The sequence below is a fragment of the Brassica napus genome, chromosome A3 (assembly GCF_020379485.1).
Source record: "Brassica napus cultivar Da-Ae chromosome A3, Da-Ae, whole genome shotgun sequence".
Lineage (NCBI taxonomy): Eukaryota > Viridiplantae > Streptophyta > Magnoliopsida > Brassicales > Brassicaceae > Brassica > Brassica napus.
The window spans coordinates 5,873,376-5,896,308 of NC_063436.1; the positions used below are offsets into that span (position 1 = coordinate 5,873,376).

Consider the following 22,933-nt stretch of genomic DNA (forward strand, 5'->3'; position numbering starts at 1 on the left):
TAGTGGACGTCCAATAAATTAAGACTATGACCCCTTTTCCCCGACCTGGCAAAATCATGATCTGATCACAACATCCAATCCTCACCCAATGATCGACGCTGACGTTAACGTTGACCTCGATCGACCTTCCTCATCCTTCACCGCGGCAGCAGCTAAAAATAACTGAAAGGACGCTCTTGAGTAGAAGGCGGGAGATAACAAAATGATCATGATCTGATCATAAAGACATGTTTCTTGAATCTTGACAGACAAGAAACTCTTACGGGGATGTGGCATTCGAAGCTTTGAGATAAATGAGTTATTTTGTTGTAGTTTTTCGGAGGAAACAGCCATTGAGACATGCGCATGGTTGAAGATGCTCTTCATGATGGATATGAACCAAAGGAAGAAGCCCCAAAATATCTGCTGAATGATTCTTAGATCTCATGATCTTTAACTACTTTTCTCTCTACAATGTGTGAAGATATATATCTAGACTCATGTTCATGTAGGATCAGGAAGTGTAATTTCCTTCATTTTCCATTTATTCAGGAGTTTTGGTTATGAGCAATGTCTCACTATAATGTAATGATTTTTTCTTCTTTTTTAACACCCAATTTTCTGAAACAATATATTTTAGATATTTTCCTCTTTATATATTTGATTTTTTACTTATTTACGGTAACTATACTAATTTGTTTATTCCACACATTCTCTTATAACTTTCTTAGGGTCACACTAGACATCATTTACAAGCAAACATAATTAGAGAAAGACAACATTTATCAGCAAAGAAAATATAAAAATATTTCAACAAAAAAGCTTTGAGATCCAACGTTTATGTTTACTTCCATATAAACTCAAACCATTTGCCAAAAGCAGCAGTGACAAATAAATATAAGACAAGACTTACAAGTCTGTCTGGACAAAAGAGGTTATCGGATAGCACCGGTCATATTAGCACCACCAAGGTTTGCCCCTTCCAAATGCTGTTACATAAACATATCTCAAGTATTAACTGTTTTAAGCTCTGCTCAAAAACTTGAACAAGAGAGAGAAAAAAATCAATATCAATCTGCGCATGTATGTTTTTGGATTGGACCTACCGCTTCTCGAAGATTCACATGCCTCAAGTAAGCTCGCTGAAGGTTCGCTCCTTTGAAGTTGGCATTACTCAACTTTGCACCCTATACCAGATAAATATTATCACTGCTTAGATTGTCTCATCATGCACAAAATTAATATATAGCCTGAAACTGTGCAATAATAGAATTTGCTTAGTGCTTACCTTCAAATTTGCACCTTCTAAATTTGCTCCTTCTAAGTTGGCATTTGTAAGGTCTGCATTCTGATAGGCAAGAAAGAAAAATCAAACATAATCTGATTGACATAAGCAATTGAAAGCTAAATTTCTACGAAGATCACTTAAGGCACCTGCAAGTGTGCAGAGCGGAGATCTGCACCACAGAAGCTACAGTCCACTAAGCATGCATCTACAGTACAAAAAAGTTATGTTTTATAATGTAAAAAAAAATCTCCTTTCATAACAGTTTTGAAAGATCATCAACAAGCAAAATGAAAGGTTAGTCTATTCACCTTGTAAATTAGCACTCTGAAGACTTGTACCAGCTAACAACGCTCCTCTAAGGTTTGCGCTAGTAAACTCACACCTTTTTATAGGAAGGATAGAATTTAAATCTTTTAGCAAGTGTTGTCAAGTATAAATGATCTGATAATAAGATGAGAAAATCTGATAAACTCCTTACTCGCGCAGAATAGCATTGTGAAAGATGGAGCCCTCTGCATCAGCATCCTGTTTTTTTGAAATTGAGCATTTTAGTAGTAATTCAGCAGATATATGATTAAGCAAAAGATCTTCAAGGAAACCGCCAAATGATACCTAAGCAGCAAAAACAAAGTTGGTACCAGCATACTTACACGAAATTTAGCTAACTGAAGATTTGTACGAGAGAAAAACACATTCCTCAGACAAGCATAGCTGAAATCCACAAGGGACAGGTCCTGCAATATTCAAAAATAAAAAAAGTACAATTCCAGAAATACAAGAAGTCAGCTACAAGTACAAGAATCTGAGATTAAGAAATATTACCAGCTTAGAAAGATCAATTCCAGAAAGATTAACTCCTCGGAACCTGACTCTTTCTGATTGTATACATTTGATGATATCCACACGCGTTAGTTCAGCTTCTACCTCACCAGTTTCTCTCCTTGAAGCTTTTAATATTTCTTTCAGCCCCTGAACAATAACAAGAAGAGAAGGCAAATGTTTAAGCAAAATGGCTCCAGTTATGAGAAAACAGTAAGATGATAGAAAAGTTAAAGCTTACAAGAAGCTGATAGTAGTCTGCTTCGCGCAAAAGCTCAGAACAATCAGAATCTGAGAGAGTAGGAGCAATGCCATCACGCAGCCAGTTTAAGATATGTCGGAAGTGCTTCCCGTCTCTATCTATGAATACATATCCCTGCAACGGTTAAAATCAAATATACTTCTGTCACAAGTGCTACATATACTCTTGAATCAAGAAAGCATTTCAACTGATCGTTGCATTTCGAAACACTTCTTAAGATGGGTTGCTAAAACCAGAGTCTCTCTACTTTACTAGTTTCTAGTTTTATCATTAAAGGAAGAGGCTACTCGAGCAAAGAACCAAATATATACAACTCAGTGGAAGCCTATGATATGAAATTAAAAGTAACAAAGAATGCAGATAATACCGTTTTGGATTCGTTGGACATAGCGTGACGGCCACTAAACATGGCAGCGAGCATAGAGTCAGGCTCACGGTTAGTCAAAGTATCAATGGTGGTACAGAACTTCTTCCCACCTGCACATGAACACCAACATTTCATAAATGTTTTGAAAAAGAGAGGATTTTATAATCAACCCAATACACATTTGAGGTTTAAAACTGAAAAATTTGGTAACTTGAGAATGATGCACCATCTCAATTACAGGACATAGTGTAATATTTGTGATACGATTTAGCAAATGTTTCGTCTTCCAAACAACAAAAGATTCGCTCTAATAAACATATCCTGATGAATGAGAGTTTATTATTACCAATGTTAAGTCGAACCATGGAGGAGGACAATTCAGAAGTCGTGTCCATGAGTGGGAAGAGAAAGAACTTTTGCTGAAAGTCGATATCTTTGAAAAAAAAACAGACGAATCTAGTTTGAGATCGAGACAAAAGGGGGAGAAGAATGTAGGTTTTAGAAATGAAATCAATATTGGTCTGAAGAATTTGAGTAAGATCGAACAAGCTACCTCTGAGGACTAATCAGAATCTAGCATCGTAATTCCGTATCTCAATTTCATCAGCAATGGGATTTGGTTTTGGTTTTGGAGGATTGACAAAGCTGAAAGTTAACACTAGGCCTGGGCATTCGGGGTCCCAATCGGGTTTCGGTTTTATCCATTCGGGTTTCGGTTTTTCGGGTTTATAAAAATCAGCCCCATTCGGATTATATGAAAGTTCGGTTCGGGACCGGTTCGGGTTCTATCGGGTTCGGGTCAGGGTTAGTAAATCTTCAAAGAACCGGCACAACCCAATATACTTTCGGGTTCGGGTCCCAATCGGTTTTTCAGTTTAAAAGTACCTGATTTTTACCTATTTTAGAACTAAAACATGAGTAAAATCGGTTCTTCAATTTTAAAATATCTGATTTGTACCTATTTTGTAACCAAAAGTTAAGTAAAATCGATTCAAAAATAAGGAACATCAACCTTGATCATTCAAAATCAAACGAAAAGTAAACATATTTACTGATAAAAAGAAAACCAAATAAATAAAAGCATAAAACGAAAACCAAGTTCTCATGAAATGAGAAACATTGTTTAACGAAAACAAAATCTAAATCTAAATACTTAAAGATTCAACGGCCAACTTCAACCATCAACCTTCATGCAATAGAACCACCAACATTCATGTAATAGAACCACCAACCTTCATGTAATAGATAAGTATTTTAGATGTTCAATATTTCTTAGTGTATTTTGGATACATATTAGGAATTGAGATCATGTTTGGTATAAGATCTTTTCGAGGTTTTAAATGTTTCGGGTTCTATCGGATATCCATTTAGATTCGGGTTCGGTTCGGATAATACCCATAACCCAAAATACCACAAAACAAGATCCATTCGGTATTTACATCGGGTTCGGATCGGTTCGGATTCATTTTTATCGGATCGGATTCGGTTCGGGTTATCGGATTCGGTTTATTTGCCCAGGCCTAGTTAACACTTTGTTCCGACTTTTTTTTTGATGCTTTTCCCGAGCAAGGAAAGTATATATGGATTTATTGGATAAGATCTGAAAGCCCATTATCACAAATTTAAGCCCAGTTTTTGTTATAATATACGGACTATAATTTTTGAGTTTTCTAATTTGAGTTTGATGATACAAGTTAAGTAGACATGGACGTTACAAAAAAAAAGCTTAAGTGCATTGCTACAAATTACCATTCTTTAAAAGACAGAAACAGTTTCGTCAAGAGCTTTGGCTCGGCAGATAGGGAAAGAGGGGCTCTTATCCATCCACTTCATCACACTGACAGCCAGTATGGAAAACGTGCGAATGCCATCTTTTCAGGTTTTTTTTCTCGAGGTAACAACTAGGACCGCACACGGATTAGATATCTAAATTTTTGAAAGTATTTGTGATTTATTTCATATATTACAGATATATAAACTTTTTTTTTGCTTTGCTTTGTAAAAATACGGATATCCAGCAAATAAATAGATATTTACGAATATTTTATTCGTTTTGATTAATACAAATTCTATATAAATTTGTTTTGTAAAATATTTATTTGCATGATATATAAAATAAAAATTAAAATAAGTAGTGAATCTACATATTTTGTAAATTTTTTACACTTATCAAGATATACATGTATTTATATATTGTCGGATCGGAGCGGATATCCGCTTCCTAAAATTTTAATATTTGTGATTTGTCTCGATTTAACTGATATTGATTTTTAGTATTTGCTTTGTTTCGAAATTTTATGGATATTCAAAAATTTTGAATCAAATCGAATCAAATTTAACAGATAAAATGCTCAGCGCTAGAAACAACCACTAATTAAGAACTCGGATCATTTACGGCGTTAAGGACATTTTAATGACTGAAGCTTGTCTTCATTGTTGATATGCACCAAATTAAAGAATAAACCCTAATCTCTCTTGACCGATGACTCAATTTAGATTTTATGATCGATCTTCTTACTTTTATAACTAGTGGTGTGTGGATATACTGTATCTGAAAGGTTTTACCATATGTGGATTTGGAGGTTTATATTTTCATTTTGTGCCTGCTAACAAATTATTTATGGATGGGCAATGGGTATCGTGGTACACTAAGACATTTTCCTTATTTTAGCATATTAGTTTATCACTATTTTTAATTATTTATTCGATTTGTTCTTTTTATTGTTTCCTACACTTCGATTCTCATTGAAACTTCAAGTAGATATATGTAGCTTAAACTTTACAAATCTAATTTACATTTTAATAAATATATCGATCAAAGTATTATGTGTGAATAACACTTATTTATCAAAAAAAAATTCTAGGAGCTGCATGAAAATATAATTATCGTATTTTTGTATGTATGTATACTTACACGGTTTGGTAGCATAGTTGGAGCTACGTGGACCGTGAATGTTTTCTTGGCGCTCACATCATCTAAAATGGCTTGATACACTTCGGATTCTCACTACATTCTCTCCTCTCAACTTTTCTCTTTATCCGTTTGACGTTTCACACCGGAATTTATAACGTGTGGATCGAGCATAATGGATGATGACACCAACTCTATTGTTATCCTCCCGTTCACCTTCATCGAACATTGATAAATAGATCGCAATCTTATCAGGTCATCCATTGCAAAGATACAAAAAAAGTTTGATGGCCTTCTCACTCATTGGTTTGAATTTTCTTTTTCAAATGTGGAGGCTGAGTATCGAGAAATGTCTTTCACGGTTCATGAACTTATCTGTTTTGAGAATTTTTCTTCCTTCTTTTGGAATTAAGCACACGACTCGTATTCATCTGCATTGCGAGAGTAACTCCGCTATACACTTAGCTACTAGCCACGTCGAATACAATTACCATTTCATCCGAGACGACATAACATACGATTGCAACTCAACATATTTCTATGCACAACCAACTAGCCGATCGATATATTTACTAAAACAATTGGGGAAAATAAAGAGTTCTTCTCCAAATTGAGCATTTTTTTCTTTATACTGCAACACGAAAGGAGTGATTTAAAAATATAATATATATCTCCGTATATTGTATATTGTCCGTCTATACTTTTCTTGTTTTAGTTTTCCTTTTATGTTGCAAATTAGGTTAAAAACGTATATATATATTGGTCGATTGACCTAAGAGAAGACAAAATAAACTTCATACATTATTAGATTTCTTGACAAATACAAATCATATTAATTTAGCAACAAATTTAAAACACCAAAATCTCCGCATCATTGAGATAAAACCGACTCCAAGGCTGCAAATATGATTGAATACTGAGTATTTAAGCATTATTATTGGTTTGAGGATCACAAGGAGGATCAAAGAGACTAAAAGCTCTATAAGCAGAAATGACAGAGAGAAATAAGAAAGCGAAGAGAACAAAGACATGAAGCCCCAAAGCAATTGTGAGTTTTGAGCAAAAGTGTGGGTAAGAAGAACACACTTCACTCCATGTCACTGGTTTATCTCCTTTGTTAAGTAGATACACTATCTCTGTTGCTCCTGCTACTGATGTTGTCATCAAATAAGCTAAAACCTTCACACACACACACAATTACTAAAATATATTATAAACTGGATTATGTCAGAGAAGGAAAAAAATCAGATAAGTTAGATTAAAACCTGGTCAGGGACAAAGAAGAGCCAAGCTTTGGACACTAAACATGCAATCCATGAAGAGATAGTAGAGAGCAGAGCATAAATCGCACACACAGCACTAACACCAACCATATACCTTCAAATAGCAAATCATATAGTACACAAATAAATAATTATACAATTCTCGTTCCAAAGCTGAAAGAAATTAAAGAGTATACTTGAGACCCATGATGGAGTTGTAGTCTAAATTTCCGTAGTCAGGGTTGGATTGGTGGTTACTGACAGTTAACCAGATGGTTGCAACACTTAGGGGAACCACACTTAGCCTCAGACATGTATCTACGAGCTTCAAAGACATAGGAACTTGTGGTTGCTGCTTTGAAGTTCTCTCTCCTTCTCTTGTGTTGTTGTCTCTCATCTCTGGTTGGAACTCAAAACCAAATGCTCTTCTTCTTTTTGGAGGGGAGGGGGGAGAAAACTAAGAAACGGTGCTACAAATATATGTAGATATGTGTGTGTGTGTGTGTGGTCACATGACAAATAAGAACAAATCATATAAGATACAAAAAGGTTTCTTTCTCTTAATTTTCATCTCCAAAACCAAAAAGAAAAGGTTTATCTCCCTTTCATGATTATTCGCCTTTGGAAACCGCGTGAAAAATGTAATTTTCATTTGTAATGAGAAGACAAGGAAGCCATAACAAATGTGAATATGGATTAGATTAAAGTTTTCTCAGCATCTCTGGCTCAATGGCTTGTAGAAATATTAGTTCGCTTTAGAGCTGGAATGATGATCGACTAACCTTTTTATAGAAATTAATGTTTTTAAAGGAGGTTAGAAATATCTTAGCGGATTCAATGTTTTTATTTACATAAATAGAAGGTAAATAAGAACATAACGATGAAAAAATAGTAATTTCTATATTAGTTTTATTTTTATTTTTCTCGAGAGTGTCGCCGAAAATTTTGTAGTGGAAGAAGTAATAGAGTGTAGGCTAGTGCGGTGGTTGCTGGGAGTGAGAGAAATAGACATCTGGCTTCGTCTTGGCGTTGGCGGGCGGCATATGAATCATTGTTTTGGATTATTTTTGTATACTTGATTTAAAATAAAGATAAGAATATTGGCGTTGTTACATTCTCTTATAATGTGTTGCCAATTGTCTTTTTACAACTACATAAACAAGACGTCAAAAAAAAAAAAAAAACAACTACATAAACATTCTCGACAAACTCTTAATATGGTATTAAACGTGTGCCATTTCATTATAATTTAAACAAGAACAATCACAATTTTAATTTGAGAATGGTCTTCTGATCTCTGAACCCATCAGGATTTTTTGGTCCCACAAGAATAACCAAATAGTAGTTCATATAACTTTGATGTTTAGACTGTTACGCGTACGCCGTACGTAAATATGGAAGTGAAGATATCATCGCATTACATGACGACGAGGTAGTCGATTATAGGAAATATCATTACCCTCACTGTTGTTTTATAAATTAGTATGAAGACGTGAAAGAAATCTGTGAATACGGATGAAACAGATAAATTGAGAAAGTTTCAGTCACATTGTGAGAAAATTCAGGGGGTTTCGAAAAGTTAAGGAGAAGAGCGTGGCCATAATGAAAAAGTAGAAAAGATTAAGGAGTTAGCACTGAAAGAGTTGGAATGCTTTGAAGTTGAGAAAGTGGATGCAACAATGTGCATTAACCTCAAATGAAATTTACTGCAAGTACTTGTTCATTTAATATTTGTGCCAACTGATTTAACCGGTTAGATCTAAAAGGTGCATCGGGATACCTACACAATCTTGGTCTATTCAAGGTTATCACCATCAGGTTCATGATTAACAACACCTGTTTTTCCCTCGTCATCATCTTATTCTATGATTTCTTGCTTCAGTCCCTTGACTAGTCAAAGATTGTTGCCATGAAACAAGTATTGTATCAGAAGTACCGATTGCATAATCAGAAGGTGACGTATTCAAGTTCTTTCATATGATCAGAGCCAATTGCTGAAGGCAACGTATCAAGACGCATTACTACCTATTCAAATGAGCCAAGAAACCATATAGGCAAACTTTTAACCAAGATCCATAGTTCCATATGCTCTAAGCAAATGAGATATACTCAGACCTTTTAACAACAACGAAAGGGAAACATATAACAAACATTGTCTAATCATCAAAGCAAACAACAAAAACACTCAAACATACAGTAGCGTTTAAAAGATAGACCAAGGAAAGCAGAGAAATGAATATAGCCTATGTCAACAAGACAGGAAACTTGAGATAAATATGCTGAATCCTCTATAGGCATAAAATTAACCTCTGTACAATTTAACTCCATGAGTATTGATTAATCTTCCGTAACAACTAGATCTTCTAGGGTTAGATAAAAACCATTAAATTATCATTCTTGAGAAATCCTACAGTCTTGGTCTATTTCAAGGTCATCATCAATGTTCTAAAGTTTGAGCATTCTATTTCTACATACTCCACCCCAAGAACTACTATGATTGGACTCTAAAGCATAAAGTAATCTCAAGATTATTAAAGGAACCAAGCATTGTATCAGAACCAATTGCATAATCAGAAGGTAAATTGATTCAAGCTCCGCCATATGAGCTAAGACAATAGCTTGAGGCAACAAACAGAGAATCATAAACTACACCTCCAAACTAACAAAATGAGATTCATTTAGACCTTTCAACAACAGAAAAAGGCAAAACACATAGACAAACATTGCTATTAATCAAATCAGACAAACTAAAAGGTTTTAGGCTAAGGAAAACAGAGAACTGAATATAAGCCAATATAGCCGAGACAGGAAACTCCAGATAAACATATGTGATCTATATAGGGCTAATATGATTAATCTTTGCATAATTAAACTCAATTGAGAATTAACTAATCATCAATAACAACTAGGGCTAAGATCCAAAACCATTAAGATCTCCCATTTTTTCCCACACCAGAGTTAACTTAAATGATAAACAGATGATGTATATATATATAATAAAGTCTTTAACGAGTATCAAACATTATTCCCCCAATTGTAAGTAACACAAGCGCCTTACACAAATAGGAATTATAATTAATTATACAAAGTTTTTAATTTCAATGAGCAATTACATCACTGCCGCTTCCTCCGCTCGATTCAATTATAGGATTGTTCAGATTCGCCATCATCATCATCATCATCGGCCTAGCAGCGCCCAGTTTCTTCCTCTGGAAACTGTACGGACCGTAGATCTTCCTCAGGAGATGCGGCACCTGATCCACCGTCAGATTGTTCGCCGCGGACGGGGACGACGGGGGATCGATCGGAGGCGGCGAGAGGGAGAGGGATACGAGAGAGGTTGATCTGGAGTTGATTCTGGAGTTTCGGATCTGAGCGAGGGCCCCTGGTTTTAAGTAGCGGTGGAATCCGTCGTTGTTTCTTCTCGCCGGAGATTTAGAGATGTCTTTCATTGTCTCTCTAGATTGTGGAGGATCGATCAAGAGAGAGAGAGAGTGATGGAAGATAGGGTTAAGGAGGGGGGGGAGAAGAATTTGTAGGGAGGGAGAGGGGCGGGAAAGGGAGAGGGTGTGAAATTAGATGAGAGGGAAAGACGCGTCTCATTAGGGTTTTCAAAGGTCGTCTTCAGCGGGAGTTTCTTTTTTTTTTGGGGTAATCACGTGGTTTTCACGTGACTTTGATTCGTTGCCTTTTTTTAAATAATTTTGACTATTGATTGTTTTGGGGTAAAAATAGTTCGGGATCCTTGACCGTTGAATTTCTGGAGAGTCCATACGACATATGTGTTTCACTGAACCGTCCCTCTCTCTGATGGGGCCCATTGGTGAGGCCTATATTGATTGAGCCCATTTTCGAGGTGCATTGATGCCGGGGCCCAATACTGTAGAGCTTCTGTTTATTGTTGTGCACAAAGATGAAACAACCAATAAATAAGTTTTTTTTTGGAATGTGGATTTAGAGTATATGCTAAAAAGAATAATTCTAACGCCAATTATCTGAAATTAAGTATATTAAGCATCAATCGTGATTACTTAAATGTAGTTCATTAAATAATTTTATTTTATTTTTAAATAGAATCAGTAGCAGATTGACAAATTACCTAAGAAGTTTTAGAGGATATCTCATAAGAATTTTCATTTGAAAACCTGTTTTTTTTTTTTCCAAAATAACATTCTCTTATAAATTTAGGGTTGGCGATGTTCTAACAATCGGCTTTGTCTTTCTAATGTTGGACATAGTTTACTCTACTTCGAAATTTTCTCACGTTTTATAGTTTCGTCATGGATTTGGTATTTCTGTTATGGTTTAGTATGTATAGTATTTTCTTGTGCAGAACATCCTTAGCGAAGTTGGTATTGGCTTCAACTATGTCCATATTCACATTTTAAAGGTATAAAACGTTTCTTAGTTATGCATATGTAACATTGATCTTGCTTCTATGGGGAAGCGATGCATTTTTCGGTAGAAGATAATACACTGGTTTGTAAAGCTAATTCAACGCTATTGTTTGTAACTCTCAATATACACGTACTCCTGATGCAGAGGGATTGGCTGCAAGGGTCCAAAGTTTCTGGTAAGCATACATAATATTGTTATCAGTATCATAAATATCCAAAACGCTCCTGTGTTATCAGCTGTTTGTTATATGGTCAATGCAACTTTGAGAGATTTTAACATTTAGTAATTAGGAGTGAAAGCTATTAGCCTATTATTGCCAAGAACTTCGATGGAATCCACCTCACGAACTTGGCTAGTGTTGGGATTGTAGTGTAAAGAAATCTCGATAATGTTTAGCGTTAAGCCCAAAGCAGAAATAGAAAACTTTCTAAAAATGAAGAAGAATATTAGAAGAACTGTTGAAGAGATTTATAGAACGTTAACGATGTTTTGATACCTCGTTTTAAAAAATTATTAAGCCGTAGCCTTTAATATTAATTTGACTCCATCTCAAATTAGTGAATCAGTCCCATGAATCATGGCAAATAGAGGTTCATATTGGTTTATTATATTTTCCTTTGTGCCTTCACACATTAGTACATTACGTACAGCCTAAGAGCTTGATGTCAGCCAAAAAAGGGAGAAATGTATCTGTGTGCTCTCCTTGCCTAAATTATACCGTTATGCTAGTGGAATATTTTGTCGGCTCCACTATATATGTAAACCGTTTAAAAGAACGTGCTCAGTTTACTAATAAATGCATTGAACAATTTGCAATCAGACAGTGCCTTGTGTCTGACGACAACCACCGATATCGAGTTTGAGCTCTCCGTTAACATTTTTCCTTAAAAGAAGAAAACTGAAATCGAAATTTGATTTTATCAATGACGTCGCGAATCTTCTTAGCGATTGTCGATATAGGACCCACCCACTTGTGGCTCACACTACACGCTACCATTTTTTAATATTTCTTTCTTATCTAGTGAGCGCTCTTAGTGGGCCCAGAGAGTTGCGCGTTTATTGTAAGCGATGAAGCAAGCAATTATTCTATGCCTCTCACAGCAATTATTATATTCTGTACAACTTGGTCACCGAACTGAACTTATCCATACACGTGTCTAGCGAGTCATAAATTTGCGGCTACGATTTAACCGCCTCAAAAGAAAGTTTAATTGGTAAAAGAAAAAAAGAAAACCCCTATAAGTACACACCTATACTCTTCTTTCATTACAATCAATTAAAAACTAACTCAAAGACTTCGATCGTCTTCAAGGTATGTTCTCGTCTAATGTTTTTATTGAAGTCTGTTATGTTCTTGATTTGTCTATGATCTAATCAGCCAATTATGATTCGTTTCTGCAGAGAGAACCGAACAGCTTCCGTTACAAAGTAACCAAATTTATTACATGGTTGAGCTAGACATCCAAGTTCCATCAGCATTCGACCCATTCGCAGAAGCTCAAGAATCAGATGCACCAGGGACCAAAGAGTACATCCACGTCAGGATCCAGCAGAGGAATGGGAAAAAGAGCTTGACGACTGTTCAAGGTCTGAAGAAAGCGTACAGCTACGAGAAGATTCTCAAGGATCTGAAGAAAGACTTCTGCTGCAACGGGAACGTGGTGCAGGACAAGGAGCTTGGGAAGATCATTCAGCTCCAGGGTGATCAGAGGAAGAAAGTGTCTCATTTTTTGGTTCAAACTGGGATCGCTAAGAAGGAACAGATCAAGATCCACGGTTTCTAATTAGATCGTTTCTTAAATCTCTATGTTACTATATAAAGATATTTGAATAATTGTACGCGGTGTGTGTGATCATTTGTTTTCGTTTTGATTGTTGTTTGGTTGAAGGCTTGGACATTTGACTTGTGAAATGATGATAAAACTTTCGATTGTTGTATTTTTCATATCTTTCTTGAAGTTATATGCTCAAGAAACAATTGTTCACGAAATGACACGAAAATTTAAAAATCAGAAAATAAATAGTGCGTTCTGATGGATATCAAAGAATGAGGGAAAGAGACTAGAACATGCAAAAAGTAAGCTTCATTTGATCAAGTTATTGATTGTTGTTGGGTGTTTTAAAATAACTACAGCTCTTAAAGAATGGGCTTAAATACTTTTTGTTGTCAATTAATTGGGCTTAATGTTCGGCCCAAATTTCCCATATACGAGAGTTGAATACACGTGACCTCCCAAAAAGAAGAACGTGATTTGTAAAGAACAAGAAACAAAATAAAAAGTAATCTAAGCAAAGATATAATAATTCTAAAAAGCCCCAAACCAATTAATTTAGTTTACTGCAAGAGAGAAGAGGGTTTGCAGTTTGCACTAAATACCACAAATCTTTTCAGAAATTAAAATTAAGGGTCCCTCTTTTTCCTCTTCAAATGTTTCCTTTTATTTTCATTTGCCGTTTTTGACTCGTCCTTGTTAATGCCACAAAGAAGAAATCTAAGGAAACGGAGCCGAAAAAATCGCAGGTTTGGTTTTATTTCTGTGACGGGAAACTGTAAAGCTGTCTTCTCATGAGTCCTTTTTTTTTCCTCTTTGCTAATAATATTTTGCGATATGTCTTTTCATTCGATTTTTTTAATAAAATCCAATAGATAAATTTATTATTTACTTGTTGCGATTTTTAGGGCTACTGTTAATTTCTGTTCAGGGTCTGATTTTGAGATTACTTTGGTGTAATTAGTTGTCCCGATTTAGGGGCTAATTAAACATGATTTGCATGTTCTTCCATAAAGAGAATTGGATTTAGTAATGGATCTCATCTTCATAAATCCCAACTCCTAGTAATGTCTATAGTAAGTAGTAACAATTCAGTTTCCAGTCCTTGGTATTTGCTATTTCAATGGTACTTCACAATTTTGAAGATTTTTTTTTTGTTCCTTGTGGTAACATTTGGTTAGAAGCATTTTTGTTTGTTTTGCGTATATATAAATTCCTTTCGTGACAAAAAAAAGAAGTGTATATATAAATCCCTTCTACTCTGTGTGATAATATACGCCTCGTGTTGTTTATGTGTGAGTTGTGATGATTCTCACATGCACTTCACCTTGTTTAATAGGTAAGAGATATGGACAAGGAAAGGCATGCGGAGAACAGCCACACTACCTCCGGAGATCCCTTGGCCAAACGGAAACGAGGTCGCCCGAGGAAACACTTCAAGCTCGACGACTCCAACAACAACCGTTCTCCTCCAGGTTTTAGCAGGACTCAGCACCAGGATGAAGCTTTGGTCGGACAACATGTTACTGGCGTGATCGAGGCAACCTTTGAAGACGGGTTCTTGCTTTCAGTTAAGGTTGGGGGTTCAGACACCATGCTTAGAGGTGTGGTGTTCAAGCCTGGTCACTTCCATCCTCTATCGGCTGACAACGACGTTGCTCCTCACGTTCCAATGATCAGAAGAAACAATGACCTTGTGGATCATCGTAGATCAGCAGCTCAACGAGGTCGCAAATCGAGGTTACATGAGAAGCGTGGTGCTAGAGCATTGGTTCCTGTCCCTATTCAGCCTAAGCCTCTTTTGCCTCCGGTCCACCACGGTCATATCCAGACCGAGACCGAGTCTCAAGCGAGTGGAGCTAGTAACGGCAAACCATTTGAGACGCTATTTACACAAGTGATGGAGAAAGGTCGAGTCCACGCCGAGTCGGAGGAGCAGGCTCTGTCTATTGAGCCGTTGCAGGCGATACACCCTGTGCATCCAGTCCATATGCCAAAACCTATGCCGAGTAATGGACGAGGCAACATGACAGAGCTTCTTCAGGTAAAAAAACCATACTAATGATTTTTTTTATCCAAAAGCTTTTATGTTTATTCTCTGTTGAGATTCATGTTTGATTTGTCTTATTAGGCCGTGCAGGAGAATGTGAGAGAGACCCATTTTTCACAAGGACAATGATTATCTGGAGATCCTTAGAGAGCTTAAAGTCTGATTCAATCTCTTTATAATCAGAAAATAGGAAAACAGAATCTAACTATTGTCTTAGCTTAAAGATGTCAGGAAAATTTACCATGATTCGTTATATAGATGATTATTACTACTTTTTATTATTATTATTTGGATAATAGTTTTATATCAATATGATCAATTTTATTTTAATTCACCGGTTCTCTTGTTTTTTTTTTCTTAACTCAGAATTGTTGTGAACATGTCGATGATCGTTTATAAGTTTGACCACTGTCATATACCAAATTCACTTTGTTTTTTATGTAAACTATATAAAAGTTGATTAAGTTTCATTCAGTGAAACAATATGTTCATACGAAATTAAACATGAACTCCAAAACTCATACTTAGTCCATTGTCCAAGACATTGGTAGAAGAAGCTGGTGTTGATCTCTCACTGCATTGGAGTAATAAGAAAAAGTGGTGTGAAGAACATACAATCTTGAAAAAGATTGTTATTTATTGGTGTAGTTGAGTTACCTGCCGTTGCTATAGAAACTGTAACTGCCCATTATATTACGCATTAGGATCTTGAGGACGAGGAGATGCATAGCTTGAAGACAATCACTTTCAGTCACAGCTTCACGCTCTTCTTTTTTTCCTTCTCTGACGAAGGTGGTTGCATAGCTCCTGTAAACTGATAAAACCTCCATTATAGGTAGCATGCAAACTTCAGTGATCTGAACTCCTGTTGAATGGAGTTTTGATAAAAGTAAAGTTCACTAACGATAAAAGATTGAACAAAAATATCAGAGTGGCGCAGCGGAAGCGTGGTGGGCCCATAACCCACAGGTCCCAGGATCGAAACCTGGCTCTGATATATCTATTTTTTTTATTTTTATGTGGATCCAAATAGAAAGCCCACTCTTTTAACAACGAAAGGCCACTTAATCCACCCAATAATACAGTTATTCTGTTTATTTACATTTACCAAAATATATTTCATTCCATAAATTGTCATATATGAGATTCTGACTTTAAAATTGACCCAAAAAATGATTCTAACTTTCAGAAAACAACCAATTTTTTTTCCCGACGGCAGAAAGCAAGTATGTAAACACAATTTACAGTACATAATAAGAAAAACATAAAATCACGTGTTATCTGATAAAATAAAACGGTAAATTTATATCTTTATAAGCTTAAAAACATAAAATCACATGCATGTTATCGAAGATTCACCTAGTCTCTTCATAAGCTTTGGTGGATTCAAAGCGGTTCATGTATGTTTCAGTGTCAAATAAAGTCAAATAGGGCTTCATACCCTTGTTGCAGAGGCCACCATGTTTCGATCGACATTTTGCATGGCACTAATCTTAGAGTTCTCCACACTCAAGGTTTTTTCCGATAGTTTAACGCTCATCAGAGCGATCTCCGGAAACTTTCATTCAAAAGAAATCATTGGAATGGTGAACAACATTCAATCGATCTCCTCTTGTGATGCAACAATATCTATCTATCATGTTTCTAGATCGGACAACTTAGTTGCCAATGATTTAGCAAAAAAAGGCTTTCCAAGTCTTTTCTCTTTGTAATAGACTTTCTGATTTGGGGAATTGCTTTGAGCTTATTTCTTTTTTTAGAGGTTTCTAATAAAATTTTCAGTGACAAAAAAAAAGTATTAACCACTGTTAGCCACGAAATTATCCGTAGTTGCCATTTTGACCTTCACACATTCCATCTTCATCATTGATATTATTTGCTCCTGAAGATTCGCCAACATCAAAACAGTTTTTCTTCATGACTCGTCCAGATATAATAGTGTCCCTTAAATTCGTAAATGAAAAAAGATGTTTGGATACAACTCTTGCTTCCAGTTGTTTAGTGTTCTTGCATCGCGCACATGGACACAATAATATGTTTCGTTCCAAGTAACATGCTTGATTACAAGCAAACTGAATAAAAAAATTAATACCTTCAATAAACTCACTTGAAACACAATTATTTTCAGAATCGATTTGATGATCCATCCACTCTCTTGACTGAAAATAACTTGACATTGTGATTAGGAATTTTTTCATAGTTAATAGTTTCGTAACTTAAAAAGTCTTTCGGAAGTAGATGAAGAGAAGAACATTGGAAGTTGATTATTAGGTGATATGTTAATAACGAGAACCGCGTTGATTTATATAATTGAAATGTAGCCACTAACCAGCCACGAAATATTCAATGGCTACATAACTATCTCATTTTTGAATATATTCTGTCCTTTGAGTGACAGGACGTTGATGGTGTCATAGAGTCACGGGCCAGCTACATAAAAAGTGTGCCAAACTACTTTAATTTCGGCACCAAAAAACTAGCCACTAAATGTCCGGTGGCCAATCGTGGCTAACTAGCCACTAACTAGCTACAGGATCAATTCGTGGCAACATAGCCACATAAATTTAGTAACTAGAGCGTGACTGCCGTAGCCGCTGATAATTCGTGGATATATCATGGCTGGTTTTGCAACGGTGTAACCACGGATTCAACAAAGTCGTGGTCTTTTGGGTTCGTGGCTTTATCGTGGGTTATTAGTGGCTCTTTTTTTTTATAGCCACAGAAATTTAGTGGCTCATCCGTGGCTATTTCCGATGTTATTACTAGTGACAAGCTTTAGCGAATACTTGATGAACCTGTGCTTCCGATACTATGCAGAGAGCTAGTTTGACAAGTTGAAGCATGGCTAAGTAAAAGACATTGGCATTCTCTTTGTCCTTTAGTGGTCATTTTTCCACAGATTTGGTTTAGTTAGGACCAGGCACATCATGAGTTTCATAAGGGTGGTCAAGTTTGTTTTGATGGGTAACCACGTGGTCCAACACATCAATTGGTTCTTCGTCTTTTTTTTAAACCTCACATCAATTGGTTCTTTGTAAATCCTTTTTAAAAAAATCCCTTAACGGTAGCCAAAACAAAACATTTGCAATGCAGGTTTTTCGGCTTTATAGGCGATTTTTAGGCTTTTTAACGTTTTCCATTTGTTGGTTACTAATTCCCATCCTTTTCCTTAAGTCTTGATTTTCTTTTGTTTGGCAGTGTCTTTGGATGGTATAACCACTAACCAGGCAAGATATTAAAACACAGTCAGTTTTATCTCTAGGTTTTAGGAATAAAATATATAGATGCTCACAGTTGTTAGAGTTGTTTGTGTGCATTGTTTTTCTTATATCATGCTATAGATAACAGCTTCGTGGAAGCCTCAGAAACGGAGTAACTGAAACACGTTCAAGAGCGATCATTCTGATTTAACCTTTCTTAATCGAGCTTCTTTCTGAAAAAGAGTTTCATGCACAGTCTTCAAGAGAAAGAGATGAAGTGAATATGTTTGGCCAGTATTGATCAGAATTACACCAGCTTGAGGCAGTTTATGGTGAAAGGAAATATAGAGCTCAGCTATGAGACAATATATATATATATATATATATATATATATATATATATATATATATATATCTGTGTGTGTGTGATGTTTGTCTTGGAAAATTACATATAAATGAAACAAGATCTTTGGTTGCATTTGGAGGATCATTGGTTTTTTACATACCAATGTGGGCAGATTTAAATTTCGAAACAAAACACAAAGAAGAAGAGCAAAGACAGAAGAAGGAAGGAGACAAACAACATGGAAAATATGGGTGTTTTCTTAACTGAAATTCCCTAGATTGTTTGATAAGATATATATATTTATTGATAAGATATATAGGCTCTTGAATCTCATCAGTAACAAAACTGAAAGCACAAAATATATAGATGCCAAAAAAAGAAAAAAAAATTTGGAGAAAATTCAACTTATGAACAAGATAAAAAATATCAATTAATTAATATACTAATATAAACAATTTTATTTAAAAAAAAACAATTTTCATAACAAGAGAACTGGTACATTATCAATTTAACTAAGCCAAAGATGCACCAAAAGCAAAAAAAAAAAAAAGAGAAGAAAAACCACAGGTTTTAACTAGAAATTGAGTTCTTGCATATACATCTTTATAGTACATATTCCTTGAATTAAACAAAACCAAAATCGAATACGAACTAAAGATGACATTAAGCAGGAACAACAATAACGGAACATGAACTAAAATGAAATTAAGCAGGAAACAATAACCAAATCTTTAAAAGAGATCAAAGTTTTTCTTTGGTTCATAGAGATAACCAAGCCCTCGTTTTTCATGAGGCTCTTATTCATAAAACAAATAAACCGAAACAAACTTAACAGATTCAAACAAGAACATCCATTCTTGAAGTTATTAAAACAGACTCGAAAACATTATTAAATGGCAAAGTAAACCCGGTAGTAAAGTCTTGAATAGATCACCTCTTCAAGAATTGTGCACAACAACTTGGACACGGTTCGAACTGCGTTGCAGCATTTCAGATTTGGCATTTGCAAACATCTTTCGACCCTCGTCCAAATCAAACGGCATGTACAGCTCAACTCTCTCCAGATGCTCACATTCAGACTGAATAAAAAACTTCACTATGTGCAGCTCATTTTCTCCACCAGCGAAGTTCTTCACCACAACTGCTTTCAGAGTCTCTCTCTGACACTCATATGATATGTTTTGCATCCAGTATGTCTGTGGATCTATGCCAGCATATGATGAAGCCGTCTGGGAAATATGAAATCATTGTCGCATGGTTTAATAATATGAAGTGATCCATATATATATATATATATTGTAACATATAATTCATTTTTGAGGCTGTATAATTTACATTAAGAAAACTTACTGCAATGGGGCTTGGAGGAAGCAAATCTATAGTGAGTGTTTCCAATTTTGGGCAATTAAGGAGAAGAAGCCTAATTCCATTGAACTCTCTCGGATGCAATTCCGTCTTCAGCACTAAATGTTTTGTTTCCATCGGGCGAAGAAAATGTGGATGCTCAGATCTTGGAATCATCTAACATAAGAAAAAATTTCACTTTGTCACTATTTTATTCGAAACATTCAATATTTACAATAATTTAACGCTAAACTTTTAGGGTATAGCTCTATGTTCACTAAGAAATTACTTTAATTAACACTATCGAAAGAAATAGTCTCCTAATGCAAAATATACGCATTTCTTGTTTTATAGATTCTAAAACATATTTGGATTTTAGGTTTTCAAAAACAATTTTTAAACTTTTTAAGATTCAGATTTTGGTATTAATTTTTTTCTAAAACACTTTATTAGCCAATTAAATTTTTAATAAATAGATTTCCTAAAATTTAGGAAAAGTAGTTTAAATTTTTTTGATCCGAACAAAAACCAAAAATCAACTTATGTGAGATTTTAATTAAAAACGAATTTTGTTTATTTTACAGGAATTGTTACTTTTTAAAATATAATATATAAAATATATATAAAAGTATAGAAATATCAAAAAACATTTTTAAGAAAACTATTTTCTATTTAACAGAAAAAATCTCATTGATTTTTTTTTCTCAAAATATCATTTCTACAAAACTCTCAATACTATATTTCACAAATACTAACACACACACACACACTTAACCTAATAAATTTCACAAACTACTAATATCTAATCTGTTTATACAACATCTAAATATTCAACATAATTTCTTTTCACTAGGTACAATTACTACCACATGGCAAAGTATTCAAAAAATTCAAAGAACCATGAATTAAAATGAACTTACACTGAGTGACCTAATGTGTGAAAATGTAATGTAAATCTAAATACATACCTTGAGTAGAAACGGACAGACCGTTAAGGTCGTAGCAGTTCGACCACCATCATCAAGGAGATTGTTAAGGAGATGACAAAGCATGCCTCCTTCTGCGGTGGTCGAATCATTTGATTCATCATTGTTATTGTCCAACACCCGGAAATCAAATTCAACTTCGCTTATGATGGTATTCATATTATCGAATTCGAAGCGGAAAAGATCTCCAGAGTACTTGAGTATGTCAACTCTAGGGAGGTCAAAGGTGCAGTTAATGGAAAAGTCGCAGTTTTTGATTGCAACTTTCCTCATATTCCCTTCTATCGTATCGAAATCAAGTTCCCGGCAGCCATTGATAGTTAAACTCTCAAACCTTGAAGTCTTTAGCAAAGGTTCAAAATTCGTCAGTACCATCCAGCCGAAAGAGACGGTTTTGAGCTTCCCTGGGTTTGATAGTTTTGTTGGGTCAAACTGCTTAACCGCTCCAAGTTTCAACGACTCGAGAGTCGCTAGATCATAGACGCTTTGGGGGATTTCAACAACCAACTCATCAAGGTTGACATCATGAAAGGTTGTCCATGCCGGGTTTGAGAAATCAAGAACCAAGGCCTTGACTCTTTTTCGGACCGCGAACGCTATCAGGGACTCGATCACATCCAAGTAAGTCTTTGGATACGAGACAGAAATCCCGAATGTATCGATGTGTTGATCATCGATTCTAGCGACCCAGCTACACACGTAATCAACAAACGCATCCCTCGCCCTAATCCAACTTATGGGATTTGCGTAGACAGAAGGGCTCAAGAAGTCGGATTCCTTGAAAGAAACATTCCTCGTCTCAAGATAGACAGATCTCCACCGCTTGGAAAGGCAACTGGTTTGAACACATTCCTTGAAAGATAAGCATGAAATGATGAGGACCAAAAGAATATCTGGTAGATTTGAGATTCTGTCTGCTTGATCACTCGGATCCATTATGGTAATCAAGAGAAAGTGGAGAATTTTGAAAGAAAGCTAGAGGTGTTTGCGGATTTGTATGTGATATGTTAGACGCTACAGAGAGTGCTTATATATACACTCTTGATAGGATTGCATGATAGGGTTCTGTGAATCTAGTCATGTGAGAGTTATCTCCAGAATAAAACTTCTATAAGTGGTATATTTTGAATATAGAAACCTATCAACAGTTTGAATGACCTGAGACTATAGATTTCAATTCTAGTTTTTCATAAATCTTTTTTTATTTTTTTTTCATAAATCAGTGAAAAAATTATTAATCGAATAAACTTTTTTTTAACTATGAACCCTTCACCATGTTTAGTTGGTAATGCCTCTTTGGCATTACTCGAACACCTAGAATAATTTTTAGGTTTTATAACAACTAATGCAGTCTGCTCTTGTTGCTCACAATATGCAACCTTTTGTGTTGTACACATTTATTTTTCTTTGCCACATGTGTAAGAAGGATTGGAAACTAAGATGGAACAGAAAATAGTTGAGTAAATTAAGTCATGTAATAATGTAATAGCAAGTATCCAGTAACATTTAGGGATCAGAGTGTTATTCAATTAGTGATTTAAAATGAATTATTAATGTTTTGTAATCTATCAAATTTAATTTATTTAAGATATTTTGAGTTGATGGATTCTAAAATCTCTCCAGTATGCATTGAATTTTGAGTTCAATCATTTATTCATGAGACTCCATAAAAAATGATTCAAAATCATTCCAAAATACAAAGAATTTTAAAATTCTTAGAAGTTAAATAACACTAGATTTCAAATATTGGACTTAAATCATTCATTGAATATCACTAGATTTTAAAATTGAATTTATAATCATCATTTGAATAACAATGGATTTTCTTTAGATTTAAACTCTATTAAAATACATGATTGAATAACACGACTTTGATATTTCTTGTTAATTCCTTCTTTTCAACTTTTTCAATTATTTTTAACTATAAGATTTAAGGTTTCAGATTTATT

The 22,933-nt window shown here is 35.1% G+C and overlaps 6 protein-coding genes across 8 annotated transcripts; 2 read left to right on the forward strand and 4 right to left on the reverse strand.

Moving 5' to 3' along the window:
• Window positions 1–744: 744 nt before the first annotated feature.
• Window positions 745–3,401, reverse strand: LOC106347317 (FH protein interacting protein FIP2). 2 transcript variants are annotated; one of them, XM_013786836.3, is made up of 12 exons: window positions 3,269–3,401; window positions 3,062–3,148; window positions 2,716–2,825; window positions 2,328–2,462; window positions 2,090–2,236; window positions 1,918–2,001; window positions 1,746–1,792; window positions 1,576–1,649; window positions 1,414–1,472; window positions 1,268–1,327; window positions 1,086–1,166; window positions 745–968 (listed from the first exon to the last, which is right to left on the reverse strand). In XM_013786836.3, the coding sequence occupies exons 2-12, from the start codon at window positions 3,108–3,110 to the stop codon at window positions 915–917; spliced, it is 900 nt and encodes a 299-aa protein (XP_013642290.2). In that variant the 5' UTR covers window positions 3,111–3,148; window positions 3,269–3,401; the 3' UTR covers window positions 745–914. The 2 variants fall into 2 exon arrangements, with proteins under 2 accessions (XP_013642290.2, XP_013642291.2); XM_013786837.3 differs by having other exon boundaries at window positions 3,062–3,171; window positions 3,269–3,286.
• A 3,004-nt stretch (window positions 3,402–6,405) lies between these two features.
• LOC111214377 (CASP-like protein 2D1) lies at window positions 6,406–7,913 on the reverse strand. Its single transcript, XM_022717159.2, has 3 exons — window positions 7,086–7,913; window positions 6,892–7,003; window positions 6,406–6,805 (listed from the first exon to the last, which is right to left on the reverse strand). The coding sequence occupies exons 1-3, from the start codon at window positions 7,283–7,285 to the stop codon at window positions 6,551–6,553; spliced, it is 567 nt and encodes a 188-aa protein (XP_022572880.2). The 5' UTR covers window positions 7,286–7,913; the 3' UTR covers window positions 6,406–6,550.
• Window positions 7,914–9,851: 1,938 nt separating this feature from the next.
• Window positions 9,852–10,464, reverse strand: LOC106351589. The gene has a single exon (XM_013791370.3). The coding sequence runs from the start codon at window positions 10,338–10,340 to the stop codon at window positions 9,987–9,989; it is 354 nt and encodes a 117-aa protein (XP_013646824.1). The 5' UTR covers window positions 10,341–10,464; the 3' UTR covers window positions 9,852–9,986.
• Window positions 10,465–12,439: 1,975 nt separating this feature from the next.
• Window positions 12,440–13,224, forward strand: LOC106347315 (protein translation factor SUI1 homolog). The gene is made up of 2 exons (XM_013786833.3): window positions 12,440–12,598; window positions 12,688–13,224. The coding sequence occupies exon 2, from the start codon at window positions 12,732–12,734 to the stop codon at window positions 13,068–13,070; it is 339 nt and encodes a 112-aa protein (XP_013642287.1). The 5' UTR covers window positions 12,440–12,598; window positions 12,688–12,731; the 3' UTR covers window positions 13,071–13,224.
• Window positions 13,225–13,451: 227 nt separating this feature from the next.
• On the forward strand, window positions 13,452–15,438 carry LOC106347314. Of its 2 annotated transcripts, none has more exons than XM_013786831.3 (3): window positions 13,452–13,807; window positions 14,398–15,102; window positions 15,190–15,438. In XM_013786831.3, exons 2-3 carry the CDS (start codon window positions 14,407–14,409, stop codon window positions 15,235–15,237), a joined length of 744 nt encoding a protein of 247 aa, XP_013642285.1. In that variant the 5' UTR covers window positions 13,452–13,807; window positions 14,398–14,406; the 3' UTR covers window positions 15,238–15,438. The 2 variants fall into 2 exon arrangements, with proteins under 2 accessions (XP_013642285.1, XP_022570104.1); XM_022714383.2 differs by lacking the exon at window positions 13,452–13,807 and adding an exon at window positions 13,882–14,134.
• A 5,175-nt stretch (window positions 15,439–20,613) lies between these two features.
• On the reverse strand, window positions 20,614–22,323 carry LOC106352519 (putative F-box/LRR-repeat protein At1g56400). Its single transcript, XM_013792138.3, has one exon. It carries the CDS (start codon window positions 21,918–21,920, stop codon window positions 20,955–20,957), a length of 966 nt encoding a protein of 321 aa, XP_013647592.2. The 5' UTR covers window positions 21,921–22,323; the 3' UTR covers window positions 20,614–20,954.
• Window positions 22,324–22,933: the final 610 nt, after the last annotated feature.

Bases quoted from the DNA above. Each gene is read 5' to 3' on its own strand.
- LOC106352519 (XM_013792138.3), bottom strand. From the start codon at position 21,920: ATGGATCCGAGTGATCAAGCAGACAGAATCTCAAATCTACCAGATATT.
- LOC106347315 (XM_013786833.3), top strand. From the start codon at position 12,732: ATGGTTGAGCTAGACATCCAAGTTCCATCAGCATTCGACCCATTCGCA.
- LOC106351589 (XM_013791370.3), bottom strand. From the start codon at position 10,340: ATGAAAGACATCTCTAAATCTCCGGCGAGAAGAAACAACGACGGATTC.
- LOC106347317 (XM_013786836.3), bottom strand. From the start codon at position 3,110: ATGGACACGACTTCTGAATTGTCCTCCTCCATGGTTCGACTTAACATT. The intron at 2,002-2,089 runs GTAATATTTCTT...TGAATATTGCAG, and splicing joins GAATTGATCTTTCTAAGCTG to GACCTGTCCCTTGTGGATTT. The intron at 969-1,085 runs GTAGGTCCAATC...TTTATGTAACAG, and splicing joins ATGTGAATCTTCGAGAAGCG to CATTTGGAAGGGGCAAACCT.
- LOC111214377 (XM_022717159.2), bottom strand. From the start codon at position 7,285: ATGAGAGACAACAACACAAGAGAAGGAGAGAGAACTTCAAAGCAGCAA. The intron at 7,004-7,085 runs GTATACTCTTTA...TGCTATTTGAAG, and splicing joins AACTCCATCATGGGTCTCAA to GTATATGGTTGGTGTTAGTG. The intron at 6,806-6,891 runs GTTTTAATCTAA...GTGTGTGTGAAG, and splicing joins TCTTCTTTGTCCCTGACCAG to GTTTTAGCTTATTTGATGAC.
- LOC106347314 (XM_022714383.2), top strand. The intron at 15,103-15,189 runs GTAAAAAAACCA...TTGTCTTATTAG, and splicing joins ACATGACAGAGCTTCTTCAG to GCCGTGCAGGAGAATGTGAG.